The sequence below is a fragment of the Neophocaena asiaeorientalis genome, unplaced genomic scaffold (genome assembly GCF_003031525.2).
Source record: "Neophocaena asiaeorientalis asiaeorientalis breed wild unplaced genomic scaffold, Neophocaena_asiaeorientalis_V1.1 scaffold7, whole genome shotgun sequence".
NCBI lineage: Eukaryota > Metazoa > Chordata > Mammalia > Artiodactyla > Phocoenidae > Neophocaena > Neophocaena asiaeorientalis.
The window spans coordinates 5,586,464-5,611,160 of NW_020185337.1; the positions used below are offsets into that span (position 1 = coordinate 5,586,464).

Here is a 24,697-nt window from a genome sequence, read left to right on the forward strand (position 1 = left end):
GCTTGTGTTTCCTTCACAGTCAGATAACCCTTTCCAAATTATTTCATGTGGGATAGTCAAAGCCTAGAACTTAGCTATCTCTCTGTTGAGGTTTAGTGTTTTGTTTTGTTTTGTTTTAACTGAATGGCCTCTATTTATATTAAGGATAATAAGTCTTTGCCATCTTTGTGAAATTTTTATCAATAAATTTAAACCTTTTTCTTTTGCTCTTTGACATACAGGACTTTTAATGTTTGTGTGGCCTAACCTAGTCACTTCTTCCTTTGTGTTAAAATGATTTTTTTTTCCTAATAAGCACAGAGCTTTCCTGAAAGGGATGGTGAATCAGTTCGTTTGGCAGCCCTGCTTAAGCATTTTGTGTCTGTGGGTTTAAGATCAAAATAAATATTTTCTCTTCTTTTTCATTGTAACAGAAACCAGGAGCTAAAAGAACTTGGGGAGCTTTCTCCACACTGGGACAATCTACGAAAAAATGTCCTTACTCACTGTGATCAAATGGTGAATATGTACCAAGACATTCTGACAGAACTCAGCAAGGAAACAGGTATGAAATCAATGACTTTACATGTTCAAACTGAAATGAATTTCATGTATGTTATGTGAAAACAATAATAAATACTGTTGTTATGGACATAGAAAAGTCAAGATTTAATAAAAAACACAAAGCAGAAAACTTTTATTTCCAACTCTACCATCTTGGCATGAAAAACAAAGAAGAAAAAGTTGCACTATTTTACTTCATGGTATCATTATAGGGATAACTGAGAATTTTTTTTAATTAAATTTCTGAGAAGAAAATCAACTCATACAGAATATGTTTTTCTTTCTGAAATTCTTATAACATTTTTCTATGTCATATGTACTTTCCAACACACACACACACACACACACACACACACACACACACACACTATTTATTTACTAATGATGTTTAATTTTTTTTTTTCCACCTAGGGTCCTCTTTCAAATCAAGCAGCAGCAAAGGAGAGAAAACATTAGAATTTGTTCCAATAAATCTACATCTGCAAAGAATGCACGTACACAGCCCTCACTTGAAAGGTAGTATATAGTATTCTTTTTCAAATGGGCAAATTATATTAGTGCGTACTTCTTTAAAAGCCTTGCCTATTGGCAGAATTCGAAATTTTAGCCGTTATATAAAGGTGAAGATGAAACAATTGAAGCTGATAATGACCCTAGATACTACAAAAGAAACCATTACATTTTCGTTGCTGTGTTTCTGGGCGATGCTTTGTAAATATGCCACCTGAATTGAGTTACAGGTGACTATGGAAAATGAGTATTAGCTTTTTTAAGTATTATCAGCGATGCCTAATAGCTCCCCATTGTGCTACTGTTTGAATTAGAGAAAAAGAAAAACAAGACTCGTTCATTTTGTGCCTATCCTGAGAAACCAAAGTCCAAAATGGACTCACGTGCTGTTTCTCCGACTTAGTGGTGGCTATCACCAGAATCACCCACTTCCCTATGAGAAGCGGGTTTATCAGATAGAAGGTGCTACAGTATTTCGATGTACTTGGTTGTGAGAGACATTTTTCAAGAAAATACACATAGATTTTCATAACATACCTGAATAGTCCTAGAGTGAATGATATGGGGTTGAATTCATTGCCACTCAAGTAATTCCTTGCCATTTCTCAGTAAAATATATTTTAAATACTCTTCTCATCTCCCTTTTCTTTAACTTATTGCTATATCAATTTTGTGCATATTTAGGGTGACCACCTGCCCTTATTTATCAGCAGAAGTCCCATACTATGCCTGTTTGTCCAGCATCTTTGTTAATGATGCCCTCCACATCCTTTCCATCTCAAAGGTCTCTCTGAATCATCAATGCTATGGTCATCCTATGGGTACTCATCTTCCTAGGAAGCTAAAACTTACTTTAGATCATCAAATCCTTTATGCTGAGTCTATCAACATATACATACAAACATGCACATACACAGATACATCTAAAGAAGCATTCTAACACCCAATTTTGTAGCCATTGTCACGATGAGGCTACAGGTTAGAGGTCAGAGGTTTTAAAAAATTAAAATTAAATCTCTGTTTTAAAATTACCTGAAGTTTTATAATCAGAAAAATTAAAATTTTCAAGTTGGTGCATACTGATTGTGTGTACACAACTAGCTAACGTATAAGTTCAAGTGTAGTTAAAATCATTCTGATATATAATTGTATTATCTTTGGTAACCCTTATCAACTATCTGAAATTTTAACTTGCATCCTGTTCACCAAAAGTTATGTCAACTGAATTAAAAATGAGATGGATTGGCCTGAGGCTTTCAGGAATTCTTCCCTGAATACTGAGTGTCTGTTAATAGTTTGAACATAACAATATCTAATGGTTTTCAAAAATCATCAAAACCAAGGTCATAAAGAAGCTGCAACATTCAAAAGCTATCTGACAACCAGCGTAACTTTTTTTTTCCTAATGGCCTATATGAAGAGACTTTTATAATACAGTAAAAAAGTTTATATATTTTGGAGTGGAACAGAATTTCAACTTTACTACTTTATATATGACCTTAAGCCTGTTATTTAATCTTTCTAAGCACTGTCTTTTCCTTCCTGATTAAGTGAACTAGACCACGTAAAACACATAGAACGAACAATAATAGTTTTTATGATACACGTGGCATTTGCCATCACTGGAACAAAACGGATCTGTCAGTTTTATCAGGAGTGTTAAAATTGGAGGAAAGTAATCAGTTAAGAGCCTATTAAGAGACATTGAAATCTTGAACTAAAGAAGTAGCCAGATTTAGAGAAAAGATGATTTAGAGAGGCATTTTAGAAAAATCATCACATGCAAGTACTGTGAATAATCAGGTTACAGCCGTGGATGGGTAGCAGTATCATCAAACCAGATAGTTTTTTGAAGCCAAATTGATAGGAATTTATATTTTAAATGTGCATTTAAATATTTGGTGATAATCCTTAAAATACATCCACCACACAAAGAGAAATTATTATCTATGTGGCCTTTTACTTTATACTTATTTCTTGAAGACAAAAGAACCATTTACATTATGCTGTTTTCTCTAAGGTAATTTCTGAAAATAGACTAGAGTGAACTGGGATGATACAAGGCAGTTAGTTTTTGTTTCTCCAATGTAAAAGGAAGAAACTGGCAACTAAAAGAAAGATATTTAGAAAAGCAAACAAAATTTCTTCTAATTAGTTTAGTGGGATATGTATCAGTTTCCTAGAGCCACCATAACAAAGTATCACCAAGTGGGAGTCATAAACAACAGAAATGCAGTGCTTCACAGTCTGGAGGCTAGAAGTCTAAAAATCAAGGCATTGGCAGAGGAGTGCGTCCTCTGAAACTGACAGGGGATTCCTTCTTGCCTCCTTCCATACTTAGCTTCTTACGGTATTCCTGCAGTCTTTAGTTTTCTTTGGTTTGTTGGTGCATCCCACAGATCCTCCGTCTTTGCATGTCGTTCCCCTTTATGCCTTTACACCATCTTCTCTGTGTCTCTTTCTGTGTCCAGAGTTCCCCATTAAGGACATTTTGGATTAGGTCATGTTGGATTAGGACCTGCACTAATGACCTTATTGCAACTTGATTGCATCTGTAAAAACCTTATTTCCAAATAAGGTCATATTCTAAGATATCTTTCTGAAGTGGGGGCACAGTTCAACCCGTAATGGGATATATAAAAGAATTTCTTATTTGTGATGACAAATATCAAACAGTAAAGAGAAAAGCAATATTTTGAAGTTACGGAACTAGGGTACAACTCATCAACTAGAGGGTTTTTGACATAGTTTTCAGAAAGACTGATTCCTTTCTTTGAAGACTTAAGGAGTAAATGGGGGAAAGGACTAGAGAGTCTAACAGCCAAGAATTAATTCAAAAGTACTGAATTCTATTACATGCTGGTTTCTTTCCCCAAGGCTACTCATATATAAAATATTAAATATATGTTTTTAAAATATTTAAGTTTTTAGAAGTTTAAATGTTATTTTAAATTGAAATTCAGTTAAAGTAGGTGTTTATAGACTATATCACCAACTATGTATTATAATAGAAATTAAAATCTTGACTGAATTTGGGGGACTCTACCCCTTACTTTTTTTTTTTATTTTGACCAAGTTGATAACCTTTCTGAGCTTTGATTTTCTTTACTTGAAAAATAAAATGGTTAAAAGTTAGATGGTAGTCAATCTGATTTTCTACTTGCTTATATAACACATATTTAGCAGATTAAATGAATCAAGTTAAATGTATTTAAGATCCATGGTTACTGACTTGAATGTTTAGCTGAATTACAGACAACATTTTTCCAGGTAATGATGCAAGTAAGATTGACCAAGCCTTGGTATTTCACTGGTGAGTTATTTGGATATAGTCTACATCTATTTTAATTCTTACCATTAGTAAATTTCATCTATCCACATTTGATTAATATGTCTCTTATATTTGGAGAGGTAGCTATGCAAACAGGAGCAGGCAGGTTCACCAAAGACAAGGCTAATGTCCAGCTCTTGAAACAAGTAACAGCAGAACTATGATGTCATGTCTCATACGGACAAATGAAATAACATTCCTTTAACTTCAGGTGCCCCCAGACCCATTAAGTTAATTTTTCATCTTTGTCCATTACTTAAATGTAACAAATAGAATACCCACCACAATAGAGATCTTAGCAGCAGTGACAACAATAACACAAATCCCTGAAATTAAGGAGACAGTTTCCCTCTCCAGTATATTTTACTTTCATAGAAAAACAGTTGTGAATATTATACAGTATGGATTCTTGTGGTATTATACTATGTTTAAGTTAGTTTGTATGTTTTATACACACACATATATATATATATATATATAAAATAGCATATAGTGCATAGAAAAGAGAGAAAAGGGAAGGAAGGAAGGAAGGGAGGGAGGGAAGGAGGAGGGAGGGAGGAAAGGGAAAGAAAGAAAGGAAAAAAAAAAAGAAAAAACCTACTATATTATATCATAAAGCTGTGGCTGTAATCAAGTGCAAGATCGGCCAGGATTCACTGTTTAATATGGATGAGTCAGCTAACCTCTCTGCCCCTTAGTCTTCTAATCTCTACACGGAAGGAAGGAGGAGACAAGAGGAGCTATTGAGATCTCCCTGATTTCTGTGTCTCAAGAGTTCAGGTGTATCACCTCATCAGTGAAGTGCAGTTACCTTTTAGATATGTTTAATCATCATGCCAACTTGCTTGGACTATTTTGAAACAGATTTCCTTTAGAATTCCCTATTGTCTTGAGATTCGTGTCCAAGTCATTTTGCGGGTCATTTTAAAGTCAGGGATTATGCTTAAATTTTTCCTTGAAATGAGATCAGCATGTCTACATTTTTTTTTTCATCAGCACTCTTTTTATAGTTGTAGGAATTTTAAAGAGATCTTCTGAGAAAAAATAGACTTACTATCTCATTTCTATTATTAAATGGCTTTTAAAAGGCTATGAGGCAGCCCTACTATTAGATTTCAAACCAACCTTGTATCTTTAGTTTGACAAGACTCAACAATTTGAACTCCACTTTCCTCATATGGTGTATATGATGAAATTTTCACAAAGCCAAGGAATTTTTGAAGCATAAAATATCAAAGAAAGAAGAGAGGCATATTATATATTTTTTAAAAAAAAGAGAAAAAGACTTTACACTTATTTTGCTTGACTTTTCTTTAAAATAAAATGTCCACTTAGATTTTTATAATTGAGTACCAAAAATCTGAAAGTTAAGGGCTATTCATGTCACAAAGATACATAATTTAAACAGCAGGATAAAATGAGGAAATTTTAAAATGAGACAAATATCACTGATCAGATTGTTGTCTTAGAATTTTAATTTTTTATTGATTTTTTTTTTGTATATCTGACTTCTTCTAGAGGAAAACAGTCAATTACAGTTAATTCTAACTAAATTTTAAGGAGTACGACTGCTGTAGCCAAGAATGAGTATGGTATGGTAAGTGTATACCGTTCTTCATTAACTAAACTAAGAGGCCAAAAAATAATTCCCTTGGTGTACATAGATCTATCTACTATTTATGTAGTAATTGCAAGTGAAATTCAAGGATGAAGGGGCCAAAAGAGATAAACCTAGCTGTTCCAGTACTGTGGTATTGGTAACTGATACTTATCAAATAACAGTTGCAAACTTTTAAGACTCCCTGGAGTCTTGTGATTTTTGTGATTTCCATAAAGAATGCTGATACTTGAAAATATTAGTGATCAATGTTAATTGTGACAGAAACTGTCTCAATTAAAATTAGGTATTATACAGCTGTACACGGTATGTTCTTATTTCAGATTATATGATAAACCAAAAATGCCTAATAGCTGAAGAACAAAGCTGTTTTCTTTTGCTTAAAATCATATAAATTCTGAGAACAGAGTTCAGCAGCTACTTTCTAACTGTTTTCTTCAGAACCACTCTTTAGTTATTTATGATTGTGAGGAGGGGATTTCCCCCACCCTCATTTGTGCAACTCTCCAGAGCCACAAACTAGGTGTCCTACAATTCAACTCAATTCTGACATTATTTTCCCAGAGACAGCATCAGATTCCACAGGTTAAAGGCTCAGCCCCACAAGACTGCCCTCTACTTCAGATGCCAATTGAAATTCCAGGTAGTTACCCATACTTCTTACCAACTGGCTATAAATCAGGGGTTCCCACAACCCCTTCCTTGGATTTGATTAATTCGCTAGAGAGACTCACAAAACTCAGAAAAAACATTTTACTTGCTAGGTTACTGTTTATTATAAAAGGAGAGAACTCAGGAAGAGTCAGGTGCAACAGATGCATAGGGCAAGGTATGGAGAAAGGGCGTGGAGCTTTCATGCTCTCTGAGTCCCCCCAGCACCTCCACGTGTTCACCAACCTGGAAGCTTTCCAAACCCTGTCCTCTTGGGTTTTTATGGAGGCTTCATTACACAGGCAATATTGATAAAATAATTGGCCATTGGGATTGAACTCATCTTCAGCCCCTCTTCCGTAGGGGAGTCAAGGGAGAAAGGACTGAAAGTTTCAACCCTCTAATCTCATGGTTGGTTTCACTGGCCACCAGCCCCCATCCTTAGGTGCAGTCCAAAAGTCATCTCATTAACCTAACAGAAGACACCTTTGTGGCTCTCAACACTTAGGAAATTCCCGGGGTTTGGGGAACTCTGTGCCAGAAAAGGGGACGAAGACCAAATATTTATTTCATATTATAAATCACAGTATCACAGTAATCAATGTTTAAAAGTTAATACCTCAGAGCAACTCTTTGAAACTCAAATGTGCAAACACTATTTAAGCCTAATCTCTTTGAACCTCTGTAAAATGTGGACATAAAGATCCCAGCTTTTTGAGAAATGGTTCTAATCAAGATGGGTAAAATCAAAAGGCAACAGAGAAAAGTGAGAGAGGCAAAAGAGAGACCTTATTTACTCTTTCAGTACCCAGACAGAAACTCTAGTGTCCCTGCAGAGAAGACCTCTTGATACTAATGGGCTATTATGGTTGGCTTGGGAGGATATTATGGCTTGGGAAATGGGAGGCATGGCTTCTGGAATATAGATAAGATGCTGCACTTCTAGCTCTGCTGAACCACAGTAGTGCTATTTTCTACTTGCTTATTTGAAATGCGTTCTATGAAGTCCAAGAGTGAAGAATATTTGGGGAATGCTTCTATACTTACTTCTTGGTACCTGCACCTTGGCTCCCTTTCTATTCTTATTTTTTTCAAATCATGATTGTTGTGCTACTAATTATTGTGTAAGTTTTCCATAGAATTTCATATTTCCAACCTGCTTTCATTAACTTACTTTTGTTATCTTGTTTAAAATGATAATTAACGGTAAAGATAATTATTAAAATGATAATTTACTGAAAAGATTGGGAAAGAAAGGACCTGGCCTATGTAAACTTTGGAAAGGACTAGATATTGAAATGCTAAATTAAAAAACACTACAAACACTGTACCTTCGTTAGTAATTCTTTTTTCTTACAGAGGTAGGGTTAACAATTCTGAAGCTGTTTTATTTTTCACTGGGATTGACCATATATTTAAATATGTGGATAGGGAAAGTCAAGTTTCTCAATGTCAGGGAGAGAAGGTAGAAATAAGGACGGAAGGCTAGAAGGAATCTTGTGAGGCTGAATTGAAGTCAGAGGTAACAGCATTGACTCATGGTTTTTGTTGTTGATAGTACAGTATAGATAGAGCAGTAGTTAGATGGATAAATATAGATGTGTGTGCACAAGTTAGTACACATACATATATTTTCTAGCTCTAGCTACAGAAAGGGATTGAAAGCAGTAGCAATGAGTGTAATTGCTCATAGTAGTCGATTTCTGAACACCATTCTCCAATAAAAAGAACTAGGGTTCCTTGGAAAGCTGGTTGATTCCAAGGCTGCGGCAGGGAAAATATGAGTCTGGAGTATCTTGTGGCTCTAGAAAGTAAGGAAGTGTCCAAATACCAAAAAGCAAAATAAAATAAAATAAGACAAAACAGAAGGGGCAAAAAAAGTGATACAGGAGCCGTTCCGAAGGGGCTCCCAGCGGACAAAGCTGGAACAATTTAAACCTAAAGCTAGGGTTGGATTATGAATCAAAGAACAAAATACTCATATTGATGGTAATAAATAACTGAATAAACACATGAAGGAAGAAGAAGGGTCATCTGTTCCTTCCAGAAGAAGTCCGATGAATAAATTTGGCAAGAATGAGGGAAATGGAAAATTACCATTTGAACAGTAAAAATTGCCACAGGCAAGGTTCATCAGTGGATGCTAAAATTAATGGGTACCAGTTTAAACAGAAACAGGAGACTTGCATAATCTTAAAGTGTGTCCCTTCAAATACCTAGTAGCTCTACAGTGAAGAATCAACTCTAGGCAGTGACCGATATCACCTTGACCAATGAATCGCAGTTAACATCAAGTAATACGGATTAACTTAACATACTTGCTGATACCATGCACTGACCATTTTAGATACCTCATATAAGTGCAGTCATGCAGTATTTGTCTTTCTGTACCTGGCTTATTTCTCTTAGCATAATATCCTCAAGGTTTATATATACTGTCACATATTGCAGAATTTCCTTCCTTTTTAAGGCTGAATAGTATTCCATTGTATGTATATAGCACATTTCCTTTATTCATTTACCTGTTGATGGACATTTAGGCTGTTTCCATGTCTTGGCTATTATAATTAGTGCTGCAATGAACACAGGAGTGCTAATATCTCTTCAAGATCTTGATTTCAATTCTTTTGTGTAAATACCCAGAAGTGGGGCTGCTGGATCATATAATAGTTGTATTTTTAATTTTTTGAGGAACCTCCATACTGTTTTCATAGCAGCTGCGTGATTTTGCATCCCACAAGCAACAGTGTGCAAGGGTTCCAATTTCTCCACGTCACGGCCAACACTTGTCTTTTTTTTTTTTTGATAAGAGCTATTTTATAAATGTGAGGCGATATGTCACAGTGGTTTTGATTTGTGTTTTCCTGATGATTAATGACATTTACCATTTTTTCATGTACCTGTTCGCCATTTTTATGTCTTCTTGGCAAAATGTCTATTCAAGTCATTAGCCCATTTTATAAGCAGGTTATTAATTTTTTTTACTATTGAGTTGTGGGAGTTCCCTACGTATTTTGGAAATTAATCTCATCAGATATATGATTCGAAAATATTTTCTCCTAATTCTGTGTATTTCCATTTCACTCTACTGATTGTTTCCTTGGCCATGCAGAAGCTTTTTAGTTTGATGTTGTCCCACTTGTTTATTTCTGTTTTCATTGCTTGTGCTTTTTGTGTCATTTCTATGAAATCATTGTTAAGACCAATTTCATGAAACCTTTTCCCTATGTTTTTTCCCTAGGACTTTTATAGCTTTACATCTTATGTTTAAATCTTCAATCCTTTTTGAGTTGATTCTTTAGTGCTTGCTATAAGGGTCTAATTTCATTCTTTTGCATGTGATAATCGTAAGCTCTCTGTTATTCTACAGAATGTGATTCATGAATGGATATATATTCATTCCCATACCGTGGAGAATATATATACATATATTCCAGATTCTAATATATGTGTTTCTGGATAGTGTATCTAAAAGTTTTATTCTTCAGCTAAGAATAGTAACTCCATGTATGATCTGAGGACAAACATGACAAAATGAATTTTCCCTCAAAATATTAGTTTATCTATTTGTTGACATTTATTGAGCACTTAAAACATGCATGATGCTGAGACATTTGAATGATCTTCTATTTATATTTGAAAGATATGAGGAGGGGTATAAGTCTCAAAGCCTGTGTTTTGGGCAGAGTGATTGAATGGCCACCCACATAGAAAAAGCAATCCACTGCATTGTGAATGCAGAGAGGCTAGGACTGAAGAGGCAGTAGGAATCTTGACAAGACATGAGGAAGATCAAAATTAAGGTAAAGATGTTTAACATGTATAAGAGAGAATAAAATTTTGGTAGCGGAGTTGTTAGAACTGATCAGATATAATGTTGAGGGAAACAGAGAAATTGGAAATGATCGTCAGGTCTTGAGGACTTTACTGGAAGACTTAAAGGAACAAAGTGTCTACATGGGTCACAGGGAACCAGAGAAGAAGAGCAGGAAAAGTCAGAACAATAGAATATTATCCAGCCATAAAAAAGAATGAAATAATGCCATTTGCAGCAATATAGACAGACCTAGAGATTATCATACTAAGTGAACTAAGCCAGAGAAAGACAAATGGTTTTGCAAATTTTGCATAATCAAGTCATTTTAATCTCCATCAATTAAGACTGCTTTCTCCACTCAGATTTCCACTTCCCTCATCCTTCCCCTCTTGCTGGGTGGTGTTGGAGAGGCTACAAGTTTTTTTGGATCCAGTGAAAGTCCATAGACAACTTTTTTTGAAAATTGAGTTAGGAATGCATTTAATTTGGGCTTGGTGGAACATGTGGATACAGTTTATAGTCACTTTGGTATATTGTTGGTATTGCTGGTCACCCAGGTTTTAGCAGAAATGCAATGTATTTGATTACAACATCATGTTGATTTTTTTTTTTTTGCATTTAGTTTAGATTAACACAGGAACTGATCTTATTCAGAAGACTAAGCCTCAGAATCACTTTCGTTTTCAGACTGAAAAGTTTATTTTTATGGAGAAATAAGCAAAAGTTAAAATATCAGCTTTCTTTGCTTAATTGGTAGGATTACTTCCTATAGGGAAAATAATCATAGACAGTACTTACTGAATGCTAACCTCTTTTTACTACTTTCCACTCCATTTTCTAGCTGAGGAGCTGAGACATAGAAAGGGTTAGTAGTTTTCCCAATGCTGCACAACTTATACATGGCAGAGCTGGGATCCGGAGCCAGGGACTCAGGGTCCAGTCAATAACTTAAATCACTGGTTCTCCATCCCTGGGTTAGAAGTTAGAAGGCCCTGGGTATAATGTCTTTGGGACTTCAGACAAAGCGGGTAACTTCTCAAGATCCTCAGGTTTCTCGTCAGATAAATGCAGGTAGACAAGTCTTTAGTTGGCCCCTTTTGGGGGATCTCATGACTGTTCAAAAAAGCTGTGACCCCTTTCCATGAAGCAGAACAGATGCACCAATACAATTCACCATCCATCCCTGGACATCTTAAAACCCTCCTCTTAGCCCTAGGCTAAAATCCCCTGGACTAGGAAATCTGGAAATTTCACACTAGTCTAATGTGTTGCTGTTTTAGGAAAAGATGACTTCTCGTTGATTAGTGACTTTTTAAAAGGACAAGAGCTCACCACTCCAACAATCCATTAAGTGATTGTTCAGTATCTTTACTAACCATTTGGTTTGGGTTGTATTTCTGTTTTTTTTGTGACCTTGAGTTCTCTGAGTGCAGCTGAAGTCTTTTCAATTTAAGACATATTTTATTTAAAAAAAGAAAGAAGGGCTTCCCTGGTGGCGCAGTGGTTGAGGGTCCGCCTGCCGATGCGGGGGACGTGGGTTCGTGCCCCGGTCCGGGAGGATCCCACGTGCCGCGGGGCAGCTGGGCCCGTGAGCCATGGCCGCTGAGCCTGTGCGTCCGGAGCCTGCGCGTCCGGAGCCTGTGCTCCGCAGCGGTGAGGCCCGCGTACCGCAAAAAAAAAAAAAAAAAAAAAAAAAAAAAAACTATTTCAGGTGCATTTGGATTGAACCACTGTGAAGAAGTTATGGTGTTTACTTGAAGCTAATAAAATAATTTATGTTTTCCCTGTAAATGAGATCAGAAAAACAGCCAAGGTGTCAATACCAAAATCAATTTGAAAAGGATCTACTATGAAATTAGGTTTCTCAAGTAAAATGTAGTTTAACAAGAGGGCATTCACTTTTTCTTCCTTCTTATGGGGGTACTTTTCATTAGAATGTAAAAATGATGGCATGTCTTGAAGTGGTAAATTTAATATGTATCAAACTTGATGGCTTTGAAGATCAAAGGATTGAGTTTCAATTTAAATGTATGGATTTTTTATTTAAAAAAAAAACAAAGTATCTCACTGGAAAATAGATCAAGAGACATTTTGTGTATTCTTTCTATGTCACCTAAGGAAATTGCAAAATTCAATTGCATGCATTCAAAATTGTGTAAGATTTAGTATATACAAGCGGGAAACTACTATGTATAGATTTATTACTGTTCTGACCTTGAGTCAAAATGCATTAACATTTTGGTTCTTTTCTCGGCAACTTTTGGTTGAAAGATTGTTCATTATTGTTGAATTTCGGTATGATTGTAAATTAAATGATGCAAAACTCAATAAAGTAAAATACACAAAAGACCAATTAACATGTTATCTCAGTAAGTATATAGAATGAGAGAACATACTGTTCTACACAGTACCATATAATTAAGATGTAGTCACAAATCAAGGAAATGTTATAACTTCTTTAGGTGCACAGGTGGCTTTTAGAAAGATGGATTGGCTCCTCTTTGCCCCCTTGAGATGTGAGTTCATTTTTGTTCCTGCAAAATCAAACAGAATAATTTCTCAAACTTCCCACAGTGTGTAGGTTTCAATGCAAACAGCATGTTGGAGATAAATGTTTGCAAAGTGTTCATCTCCTTGTCCATTCCTGTTCCAGATGCTCTCTACGATGTCATCACTGTGGGAGCCCCAGCTGCGCATTTTCAGGGATTTAAGAATGGTGGTCTTCGGAAACTACTCCATAGATTTGAAACGGAAAGAAGAAAGTAAGTGATGACAGGATGCATTAATGATATTTACCTTCTGTTTGGGGAAGTTCGTATACCAGGTTAGGATAAAGAAGCTTGGTCCATCACAATGAATAGTTCTTGACCTCTCCAGCCTATTCAGGAAGAAAGCATTAAAAATAAGGGGGCTTCCCTGGTGGCGCAGTGACTGAGCGTCCGCCTGCCGATGCAGGGGACACGGGTTCGTGCCCCGGTCCAGGAAGATCCCACATGCTTGCGTACCGCAAAAAAAAAAAAAAAAAGTTAGAATTGTGTAACTGATATACTGTTATATAAACGTATAAACGAGCAATACATATATATATATGTCTTTCTTGTTTTAAAGAAATTGTCTATGTACTGATACAATATTACTAACTCAGCTACCTCCTTATTAATATTTCTCTAGTTTTTCGTTTTTCGTTTTGGCTTTGGTTTCTTGGTGGGCAGGGTATATAGTTCTATGCGGTTGTATCACAGGTGTAGATTAGAGTAAGCATCACCATAATCATCATAAATAACTGTCCCGTTACCACATAGAAACTCCCTCAGGTTATCTTTTCATTGTCACATCCTTCCCCCAGACCCTTTGGCTGCAGAAAGTGGTTCGTTTGCCTTATTATTTCAACAGGGTGTGGACGTCAGGGTTCCAGCTAGGGGCTCTGAGGGGAGAGGCACCTTCTATGTAATTCACGGAGGTTGGAAATCAGTTCAGTGACAGACCGCATGGGGAAAGGGATGCCATCCCTTTACTGAAATGAGAATAAGAGCGGAATACAGGCTCAACCTTGGCTACACATTAGAATCACCTTTAGAGCTTTAAAATATTTTATCTATGCCAGGATATCACCCCAGACATATAAAGTCAGTTCTGGGAATGGAGCCCAGGCATTGGTAAGTTTTAAAAGCTTCCCAGGTGAGACTGATGTGTGGCCAGGGTTGAGAACCACTGATACAGATGTAAGTGAATAATGCTGGGAGAAGACAGGTGAAGGGTGTGGAGACTAGAAACAGGAATAGTGACACAGATGAGTTAAACTTGAAAAATGTATAGAACATCAATTAGTATCTATCAGGAGGAAAGAAAATCTACATTAAGGAAGATTTGTTCCAATACAGAAGAAAAGCATTACATCTTGTTTATTGGAAATTTTTCTTTAAAGAATCCCCAACTCATTAAATTGTTACAAAATGGAACCAAAGATGGGGATAAAGCTGTAAGAGTTTTGATTTGGGAAAACTTGGGCCTGAGTAATCGTGGATGAATAAAACCGAGCATATTATAGAGCTTTTCATGCTTTAGACATGAGACTTTTCTAGGAGAACCAAAACCCTAATTACTCATATATTATTTGGGGTTTTTTTGGTTTGTTTTTTAAAATTTTTTAAGCTTTTTTTGTTGTAGTAAAATATATGTAACATATAAATTTACCATTTTAATCATTGAAAAATTTTTTATTGGAGTATAGTTGATTTACAATGTTGTATTCGTTTCAGGTGTACAGCAAAGTGATTCAGTTTTACACACATATATATAAATACATATACTTTTTCCCATGTATTCACTTGTTCATCAAACACTTATGTGTTTCTGGATTTGGTGATTTACCTAGGCACTATTTGAAAGCTTGTGGACTCCTCCCTCAAAATAAGAATCAATTCTTTACTTCCAGTATTTCATAAAAGAAAGGGAAAATCTACCACAACAACACATACTTTGCCGGCTTTGATCATTTGTGATTTCAGCAGGAACCTCAGATTAAGCCAGAACTTTCACTGAGTAGGATTATGACCTGAAAGCACAGCCCTTTCACTGAGATAGAGAGGTACCTCGTGAAAACCAAGAGCCTTTGTAAAGAAGAAGAAAAGCCAATGAGGGGCAGTGTTCACTCCTGGAGAATATTAATTCCTTATGATCTACCTGTTCATTAGGGACAAACTCAGAGCTGACTCCCTGCAAGAGATCCTAATGTCAAATGCCTGCCTTGAGTATCTACCATGGTTTTCCCTCCATACCTCCCACCCACTCTATCTGGTCCCATAATCAAGATTGACTACCCCAAAATTTCAAATGGAAAATAGAAAAAAATCGTTTGGAAAAATCATAAGGAAAACAAACTAAAATTTACCAATAGAAGTGTTATAGGTGGTCCTTGAGCTTACAACACTTGAGTCGTACTAGAATTTGGGGGAATTTTCCGAAGGAAAGTAAAACAATACAAAGAGCTAAACAAACCAGCCCTACTTTTTATGAGATCAAGGGTTATACAGTCACAATGGTTATACAATTTCTAAGGAAAATTTTCCTTATTATTGTAAGGAGAGATATGAATAGAAGTTTCCCAATTCTCTATTACAAATAGGAAGTTTCTTGAGTAAAAGGAGAAATACCACATCAGGGAAGGAAGTTCTCTGTAACCTATAGTGTAGCAAGAATCCAATAAACCAGAAATGGGAGAACTGGATGCAAAATCATACCACTACCTCTGAAATGTATTCATCAGACAGTATCACTAACCACTGCTTAATTGGGGGGGCGGGGTTTAAAACATAAATTAACATTTTTCATTAGTGGTATAAAGCTGAGATATCTAAGCAAAATGGTCAGAGTTTTCCAACTCTTCTTTTTATGTACTTTCTCCAGTAACATATGAGCAGACTAGGCAGCAGTTACAAGTATATTTGTTTTCAAACCCTTCACTTTCATGCTTAAGACAAAGATTTTCATTTCTTTTATGAAAGGGAATGAGTGATTTAAATGTATTCTTTGAAAGCAATAAGACTGCATCCATGATTTGATTTTTGAGAGCCAATTTTTTTCCCCTACTTGGAGGTCTTTCCATGTCTCTATCTTGATCTCTGGGTTTTTCTCAGAAATTTATCTTGTCACTCACTGGTAGAGCAGTTTAGAATCTGAGATCATAACTCTGTATAAATCCATGTCTCATGTCATATATCTTTTAAACAGAAATATTTTTTATCTTTTAGTGATATATATATTTTAGTATATTGCTTTCTATTGACAGTTTTCAAATTTTGTAAATATGTTTATTGGCAAATGTAGAAAAGTCAAAAGTAGGAGGTTAAAATCACCCATAATCTCCTTCCTCAACAAGACAGTTGCTGGGCTCATACTGGTGCAGTCTCTTCCAGTTTGTTTTTCCACATGTAATCTACATCTTATGTTTTTTTCTATTATAAATTTTAAAATTCAAAATGGCTTAAAATGACTAATTCTTCAAAGTATATAAATTGAGTGCTCTCCATTTAAAAATCCTTATGTGTTTTTGGTTTTTGGAAGTCATGCCCAATACAACAAAGCTACTATATTTAATAATATCAGTCTTACAAGTTATAGCTAAAATTCATCTCCTGTTCACTTTCAAATACTGTTTTCCTTTTTGGAAAAAACTTTATAGCACCAAAAAATAAAGAAATTTTAAAAGTATAATAAAATCATACAGACACTGTAGAAATAAGAAGTGTGAATGAAAGCCCTGTTCATTCCTTTGTTTTTCTTTTGAACTGTGTCCAGTAGTTGACAACATATCATTTCCAAGGAGACAGTGATTTAATTTTTGTGTTGATTATAACTTGATTCATTGGAGGTATATTTTCTTCTTCCGGTGAGTCAGTTTCTCCTTGGTCACTCTTAGATTTCAGCTCGGTTCATGTTTGAGCAAATACAACACTAGGTCTGCCAAAACTGTGTACCAGGTTTTTCTCATCAATGTGCACTTTTCTCTGTGCAGCCCCCTGTGCACAACAGATTTTCAAGAATAGGTGGGTTTTAGCACTTACAACATCTATAGCGCGGAGTCAGGAGAGAATCAAATACTTCCATTAAATAGCCCTGCTGAGTCTTGGACGTACTTTACAAACTAAATGATGACACTTGCAAAGCAATAAACTAAATTAATATAAGGGAATGAAAGGATTCTCGCTAAGTTGCATATGATCCTAAATGAATTTGTAACGCAGAACTTCTACTTCATTCTCTTTTTAACGATACAAAAAAACAATATTTGCTTCTAGCACACAAATTCAAAGAATAAAGAAGCACATAAAGTGAAAAGTCTACCTTTTCCATTCTCCTTCCCCAGAGTAAACCAGTCTGAACAGCTTAATGCATTTCCCTATGCAGTTTTTTCTAGCTATCCAACTCTTTGAGTTTTCAGTGATCAGGACTCTTTGTCGACACAAACTCAGGTCATGGGAATGGTCATGTTCTTGACTTTCCTATAATTCAGTTTACTTTTTCTGGCCTCCATTCTGGGGCAAGGCAGAAACTCTCATCTCAGATAATTCATAGATTCTACACCTTGTATGGATTTGAATCCTGGTTTGGGCACTTACTGGCATTGTGACATTAGTCAAATTACCTCACCCCTCTGTACCGTAGTTTCCTCACTCGTGACACAGAAATAATATTGCTTTACCTCATAGATTGTTCTGAAGATTTTACGACTTCATATACACCAAACATTTATAATGGTACCTGGCACATAATGAGGGCTTAATAGATATTAGCTATTATTTATATAAAATATGTAAACAAGTATTTTTTTACTCAAAAAAATGTTCTGACAACCTTTAGTTTCAATACATTTAGATCTCATTTTTTTCCTAAAAGCTAAGTAGGGCTTTATTGATTGAATGTAGCAGAATTATCTAACCAATACAATATTGATGGGCATTTAGTTAATTCCTATTATTTGTTATAACTGTGTGTTTGCAAGGTAAACCCTTATTCTTCTGTTTTTGCAAATTTGTGTTTCTTTTTGATAAAATTCTTAAAAGTGGAATTTCTTAGTTGAAGTGGCTACACTTTAGAGATGCTGTCACATTGCCTTCCAAAAAAGTTGTATTAATATGCATAATATGCCTAATTGCCCACTTATTCTGTTTAAAATTTTTTTATTGAAATATAGCTGATTTACAGTGTTTCAGGTATATAGCAAAGTGATTCAGTTATACATAGATATGCATATATATGTATATATAGACATATATATTCTTTCTCAGATTCTTTTCCATTATAGGTTATTACAAGATATTGAATATAGTTCCCTGTGCTATACAGGAAGTCCTTGTGCCCGCATATTCTTAAGTACTAGGCTTCGTACACCATCTCTGTGCTAAGCCCAGGCACGGTTCTTGAGATTCAGACACGTAGTTACCACCATTTAGTAGACAGCTCCACGTTGATGGTATCATCCAAACACCTCAAAGTCGACACATTCAGTCATCTCTCATCCCCTTATCCTCAAACTTCTCTTGGGGATTGTCTTTCTTAATTAAGACACCACATCCATCTAGATGTTCAACTTTGAAGCTTGAAAATCCTTGACTACTTTTCTTCCCAGAAAAAAAAAAATCAGTTCCGTCACTTCTACCTTCTTATATCTCAGGAAGTCATTCATTTCAATAATCAATTGTGGTTTAGGGTAATCCTAACCCATAGAATCACCATTTTTTAAATGTCCTACTGCCAAATCTCTTAATCACTCTTCATCCTCCAGGCTGGCTCTCATCTCATCCGTTTTCCTCATCTTGGTTGGAATAATATCTCTTAAGAGGCAAATACAATCTTGTGATTTCATCATGTTAAACAGTTCATAGCTGCCTCTTGCCTGGAGAATAAAAGCACAAGGTGCGTAAGATATTCATGTGTCATCTGACCCTGACTTTTTCTCCAGCTTCATCTTTCTCCACTCACACCATCATCTTCTCCTCTCATTCCACCCTCCACGGTGAACCAGACCGAAGTTCTGCAGTTTCAGGTCTGCCTTGATGTTTTTTTTTTTTTCCTGAAGTCTTCTCCAACTCCTTGGCAAGGCCACATCTGCTTTTAGCCTCCCATGTACAAACATACCTAATTGCCTCTCTTCGCCTCTAGACTGTGTACTCTGGGGGCAAGGACTGTGTCTGTAACTAACTGTGTCAGGAACTAACTTGATAAGTGTTCCTTGAATGACTAAGTATATGAAGAAGTAAATAAAAGAAGTGAAAGCATTGTCTGTCAGAGGAGTCAGAGGATGAACAAAGTGGTCTGCCTAAGGAGATCACTGTGTTGTGATTAGGTGACAGAAACATAGGGGCATTTGTGGAAAATGTCTTGTAGGCTTTCACACAGTCATTTGTCAGCTATTAGAATTGTGTTTGCTTGCGCATCACTAGGAAGTAAAAATATACTTTTACGTGTTCTGAAAGAGGAAAGCTGATGATTTTTATAAAAACAGCCAACCTAAAATCCGGTTCAATATTAGTAATGCAGTGGTGACTTTAACGTTTAAAAGTTGGCAGTATTCTTCCAATCACCTACCCAAAAGCTTGTGAAGCAAAGTATAATCTGAAGCAAGAAGCACTGTGTCAAGTGTAACAGTTCAAACTTCTTAAAAATTGAATCTTTCGGGCTTCCCTGGTGGCGCAGTGGTTGAGAGTCCGCCTGCCGATGCAGGGGACACGGGTTCGTGCCCCGGTCCGGGAAGATCCCACATGCCGCGGAGTGGCTGGGCCCGTGAGCCATGGCCGCTGAGCCTGTGCGTCTGGAGCCTGTGCTCCGCAATGGGAGAGGCCACAACAGTGAGAGGCCCGCATAACGCAAAAAAAAAAAAAAAAAAAAAAAAAAATTCCTTTAAAGAAAATGACTTTAATTGTAAATGAAAACAAGTTTGCTAAATGATCCTAGAAATTAGAGTGATAATAAATTCGGTAAAGAGAACATTGTCTGAAAATGATAAAACACATAATCTTAACTGTGTGATGTCAGAAAACCGCTGAGCTTTTACCCTTTAGTTTCCTTATCCACACTGTGGATGTGGCTGATTTCTGTTGAAATCATTAGATTGTTAGAAAGAATGGTTACAATCTTGAGATTTTTGAGGAAAGACATATTAAGTGTATCATCACTCTCAGGAAGATAATTTGGATAATTTGACTTTACAATTAAATGTTTTAATTTCACACAATTATTAAGATATGACTTCTGGTTTTAGCTCAGAAGAAAAAGTTAATCAATAGGAATATTAGGAGTTAAAAATGTGGAATCTATAGCGAACTATAGAAACATTGTTTTCTGCTTTAAAAACTAAATATGAAAAGAATATATGGTTTGAGGACTTATTTTCTGTAAATCAGGAGTTGCATTTCTTCTTCACTGTAAACTAAAAAGGTATTTGGAATCATGACATAGTTATGTCATCTTAACTAGTATGCTTTTAATCCAGGGAAGACCTTGTGTACTCAGATCAAATGCTGAGTAATTTTCAGCATGTTCTTTAAAGCTCTCTATTAGCTTAGATATTTAATATCCATCATTCTAGAGGCAGCAAACAGCAGAAAGGACAGTCATCTACAAATATACTGCCAGAAAATTTTAAAAGTGCTGTATTTTCCAGAGCTTTAGAAACTAACTCTAGAGTATCTCATTCTTTGCAAGATTATAGTGAAAGTACTAACTTAAAAAAATGTACACATGGGATTTATGTCATGGGAAAATCACACAATCATCTTGTGTGACATGCGAAAAAATAGTGTCATTGCAGAATCTTTATTAGATGGGACCTTGCCTAAGTTATTCCAATGTCTTCTTCCCTGTCAAGAGGCTTGCGTAAGTAAGTAGTTATTGCAGTGCTTCTGCTGAAGAAAGGTGGGTTGGCTTAGGGTGGTTTAAGCACAGATGTAGAGAAGGGGATCAGTAACAGAGATATTTTAAAGGACTTGGCAATTGTTTGGACTTTGTGTGTCTGTTTGGAGTAGGAGGTAAAAATCCAGAGCTGTCTAGGAAGACTCCCAGGCTTCTGTGCAGCACACCTGGGCAGCGTGGTGCCATTCACTGCACCTTGGCTTAGGAACTCCAGCAACATAGAGCAGCTGGGAGAAAGAGAGAGAGGCAGAGAGACAGAGACAGAGACAGAGAGAAGGGACAGATAGACAGACAGACAGAAGGGTTAAAGGATGGGAACCAAATCTGAAGGACCCTTGTTTGCTGTGTCAAGTCCTGGCTTCTCATCCTATAGGCTAGGTTAGGCTAAGAGGACTCATTGACAGGTTCTTATCTGGGTATTAACATGATCAGAGGGCGCATTTTGAGTTACTATGTGGAGAGAACTAAGGGCACACAATTAGGCTATTATAATAGTGCTGGTGAGAGGAGATGGGTGAGTATGGAGTTGAAGAAGATTTAAGGAAATTTTTACAGGATTTAAATCCAATTGGATGAGGACTCGAGGGACTGAGCAGGGTTGAAGGACTCAGGTTTCTGGTTAATATAACTGGGTAAATGGAAAATTCACGAGGAAAGGGAATACAGGAAATACACCATGTGTTTACCATGTTTACTTACTAAGATCAGTTGTCTATATTCAATATGAAAAGAAGTTTGGGGAAACAAGAAAGTTACTTGAGTCTGCCTTTTTTTGCATTAAAGAATCGTTTAGATCTTAGAACTTACAGGGAATCTCAGATTACAAACTCCCCTATTTATTTTACCAATGAGAATAATGAGTTTCAGAGACTGAATCGCCCGTACAGCTAATAACAGAGCTGGAAAATCAGACTTCAGTGCCCAGTCTCAAGGTCTTCTATATGCATTCATCCTCATACAATCAATAGATTTTCAACACGAAATGTGTATTCTGTTAATGAATGAATGATGTTAGTTTACGGATAACCTTTCTAAGAATTGAGTTTTGCTACCCACCAGATAGAAATTTTTTAAAAGTTGATGCATTTGACCCTTTCTGGGCCTTTATGAGAATATAATTTTCAAAGTAAATTACTTTATCTGTACTATAAAAAAGAATGAATGAATTGATGTGGTAATTTTCACTCAGATCAGTTACTATTTTAATCTGCTAAAGAAAATAGTGAAATATTTTTAAGACTCTGGCCTTATTCTCTATCTACAGCTTTCCTAAATACACCCCAGGAAAACCACTTATTTAGGAATTATATATAATAAAAATAATTTTTTAAAAAGAAAATACTTCAGAGATTCTATTCATAATGGTAAAATTTTAGAAACATCTTGAATGAATGATTAAGCAATCTTATTCTACATCACTAAAGTGGAACACTATGTAGTCATTTAAATTAGTATGTGGATTATGAGGTATCTAGAGGTGTATATAAAAAGGTACTTGTAATAAAACAAGCAATTATGGGGCTTCCCTGGTGGCGCAGTGGTTGAGAGTCCGCCTGCTGATGCAGGGGACGCAGGTTCGTGCCCGGGTCCGGGAAGATCCCACATGCCGCAGAGTGGCTAGGCCCGTGAGCCATGGCCGCTGAGCCTGCGCGTCCGGAGCCTGTGCTCCGCGACGGGAGAGGCCGCAACAGTGAGAAGAAAAGGATAACAAGTTAACTTAGAGTGGTAGAGATAGACACAGAGTTCTATTTCCTTTAGGACTTTCCTTTTTGTTTCTATCTCTCCTAGTTGTAGAATAAGAGAAATGTCTTTGTAAAACCCTTTTGCCCCTTCTACTTCCAGCAAATATGGAAAACTAGGTATCATGAAAAAAAATCTCCAACAACAAAATGCCTAGGAAATTTGGATGCAATGTGACATCCTTTTACATTGCTCTTAAATGAAGGTCTGAGCTCTCGGGAATGTAAAGAGCTATAGTACTGAGTGGTTAGTAAACAAACCCTGAAACTATGGCTACCTGGGCGATTTTTGCATATATTAACAATAGAGAGCCTTAGATTCGCAAGGACTTGTGGGAAGCAGCTATTTATCCCCCTTTTTCTTCTTCTCTGCTACCAGCCCTGGCTGTAGCATTTAGAGGACAAGTGTCATCACACTCATCCCGTGATTATCTTGCTGGTTAACTCCAGCCTTTTGCTTTTCTCAGTGCATTGACTAAATAGCGGTCGTTAAATATTTGTTGCAAGCAATTTATGGTGAGATGATCTTCAAATTCTTTCTTATGTCTAATCTGTGTTATAAAATGGAATCATACATCTCCTCTAATGGGCTTTGTTTTAATTAGAAGATGAGAACTTCTTCAATTATATATATATTTTTTTTTCTTCAATTATATTTTGTTTCAATATTTATATGCTGTACCTACCATTATTTTACTAAATAAAAGATGTTTCCTGTGTTAGTTATGGGCTTGTAATTTTTTCAAATCTCAAATGGATCAATACCATGTTCATAAAATAGTAAGACACAATTAAGAGTTCAAACTGTGTATTAATAAAGACCTGCATTTGAATCCTGGTCCTACCATTTATAGTAGTTGTATGTTCTAGATCAAGTTACTTAACCTACTGAGTCTTCAATTCCTAAATCTATATAATGGGTTAATATTTGTTGTTCAGAGAGTTGTTCTCATGACTAAATCAAATAATCACTGAAAAGAAATTAGCATAATTCTAGGCCCATATTATAGATCCAATAATTATTAGCTATTCAAATGAGAGAGAGAGAGAGAGAGAGAGGGAGAGATACTTGGATTATTAATGTAAAGTCTACATGAATAATCCAAGTATTATAATATATTATTGGCTTTTTAATAAATTTATAATAAATTATTGGCTTTATAATAATAATTTATAATAAATTATTGGCTTTTTTAGAGACCCTCCGTAAAAAATATCAGATTTAACAGGAGAAAAATGAAATGGGTCCTAAATATACCTTCTGTCTCCCTGCATCCTTATCCCAGAACTACAATACCATATGCTGGGAACACTTGCTTGTTTCCTGCAGCTTTATGGAGGTATAATTGACAAATAAAAGTTTTATATATTCAAGGTGTATAACTTGATGTTTTGCTATATGTATACATTATGAAATAAACACCACAATCAAGGTAATCAGCCTATCCATCATCTCACATAGTTACCATTAATACCTCATTGTTAGTCACCAGACTGTACATTAGATATCCAGAATATATACATCTTGGGTAAATGAAACTCTGTACCTCTTGACCAATATCTGCCCATTTCCCACACCCCCAGACCCTGGGAACCAGCATTCTACGCTCTCAATTTTCAAAGTAAATTACTTTATCTGTACTATAAAAAAGAATGAATGAATTGATGTGGTAATTTTCACTCAGATCAGTTACTATTTTAATCTGCTAAAGAAAATAGTGAAATATTTTTAAGAATCTGGCCTTATTCTCTATCTACAGCTTTCCTAAATACACCCCAGGAAAACCACTTATTTAGGAATTATATATAATAAAAATAATTTTTTAAAAAGAAAATACTTCAGAGATTCTATTCATAATGGTAAAATTTTAGAAACATCTTGAATGAATGATTAAGCAATCTTATTCTACATCACTAAAGTGGAACACTATGTAGTCATTTAAATTAGTATGTGGATTATGAGGTATCTAGAGGTGTATATAAAAAGGTACTTGTAATAAAACAAGCAATTATGGGGCTTCCCTGGTGGCGCAGTGGTTGAGAGTCCGCCTGCTGATGCAGGGGACGCAGGTTCGTGC

The 24,697-nt window shown here is 35.9% G+C and overlaps 1 protein-coding gene across 1 annotated transcript in view; it reads left to right on the top strand.

Moving 5' to 3' along the window:
- Positions 1-24,697, top strand: part of INPP4B (inositol polyphosphate-4-phosphatase type II B) — a 480,337-nt gene that overhangs the window by 321,796 nt on the left and 133,844 nt on the right. Inside the window, exons 12-14 of the mRNA XM_024736048.1 lie at positions 414-544; positions 955-1,059; positions 13,124-13,232. Coding sequence (XP_024591816.1) covers positions 414-544; positions 955-1,059; positions 13,124-13,232 — 345 coding nt within the window. The remainder of the gene's footprint in view (positions 1-413; positions 545-954; positions 1,060-13,123; positions 13,233-24,697) is intronic.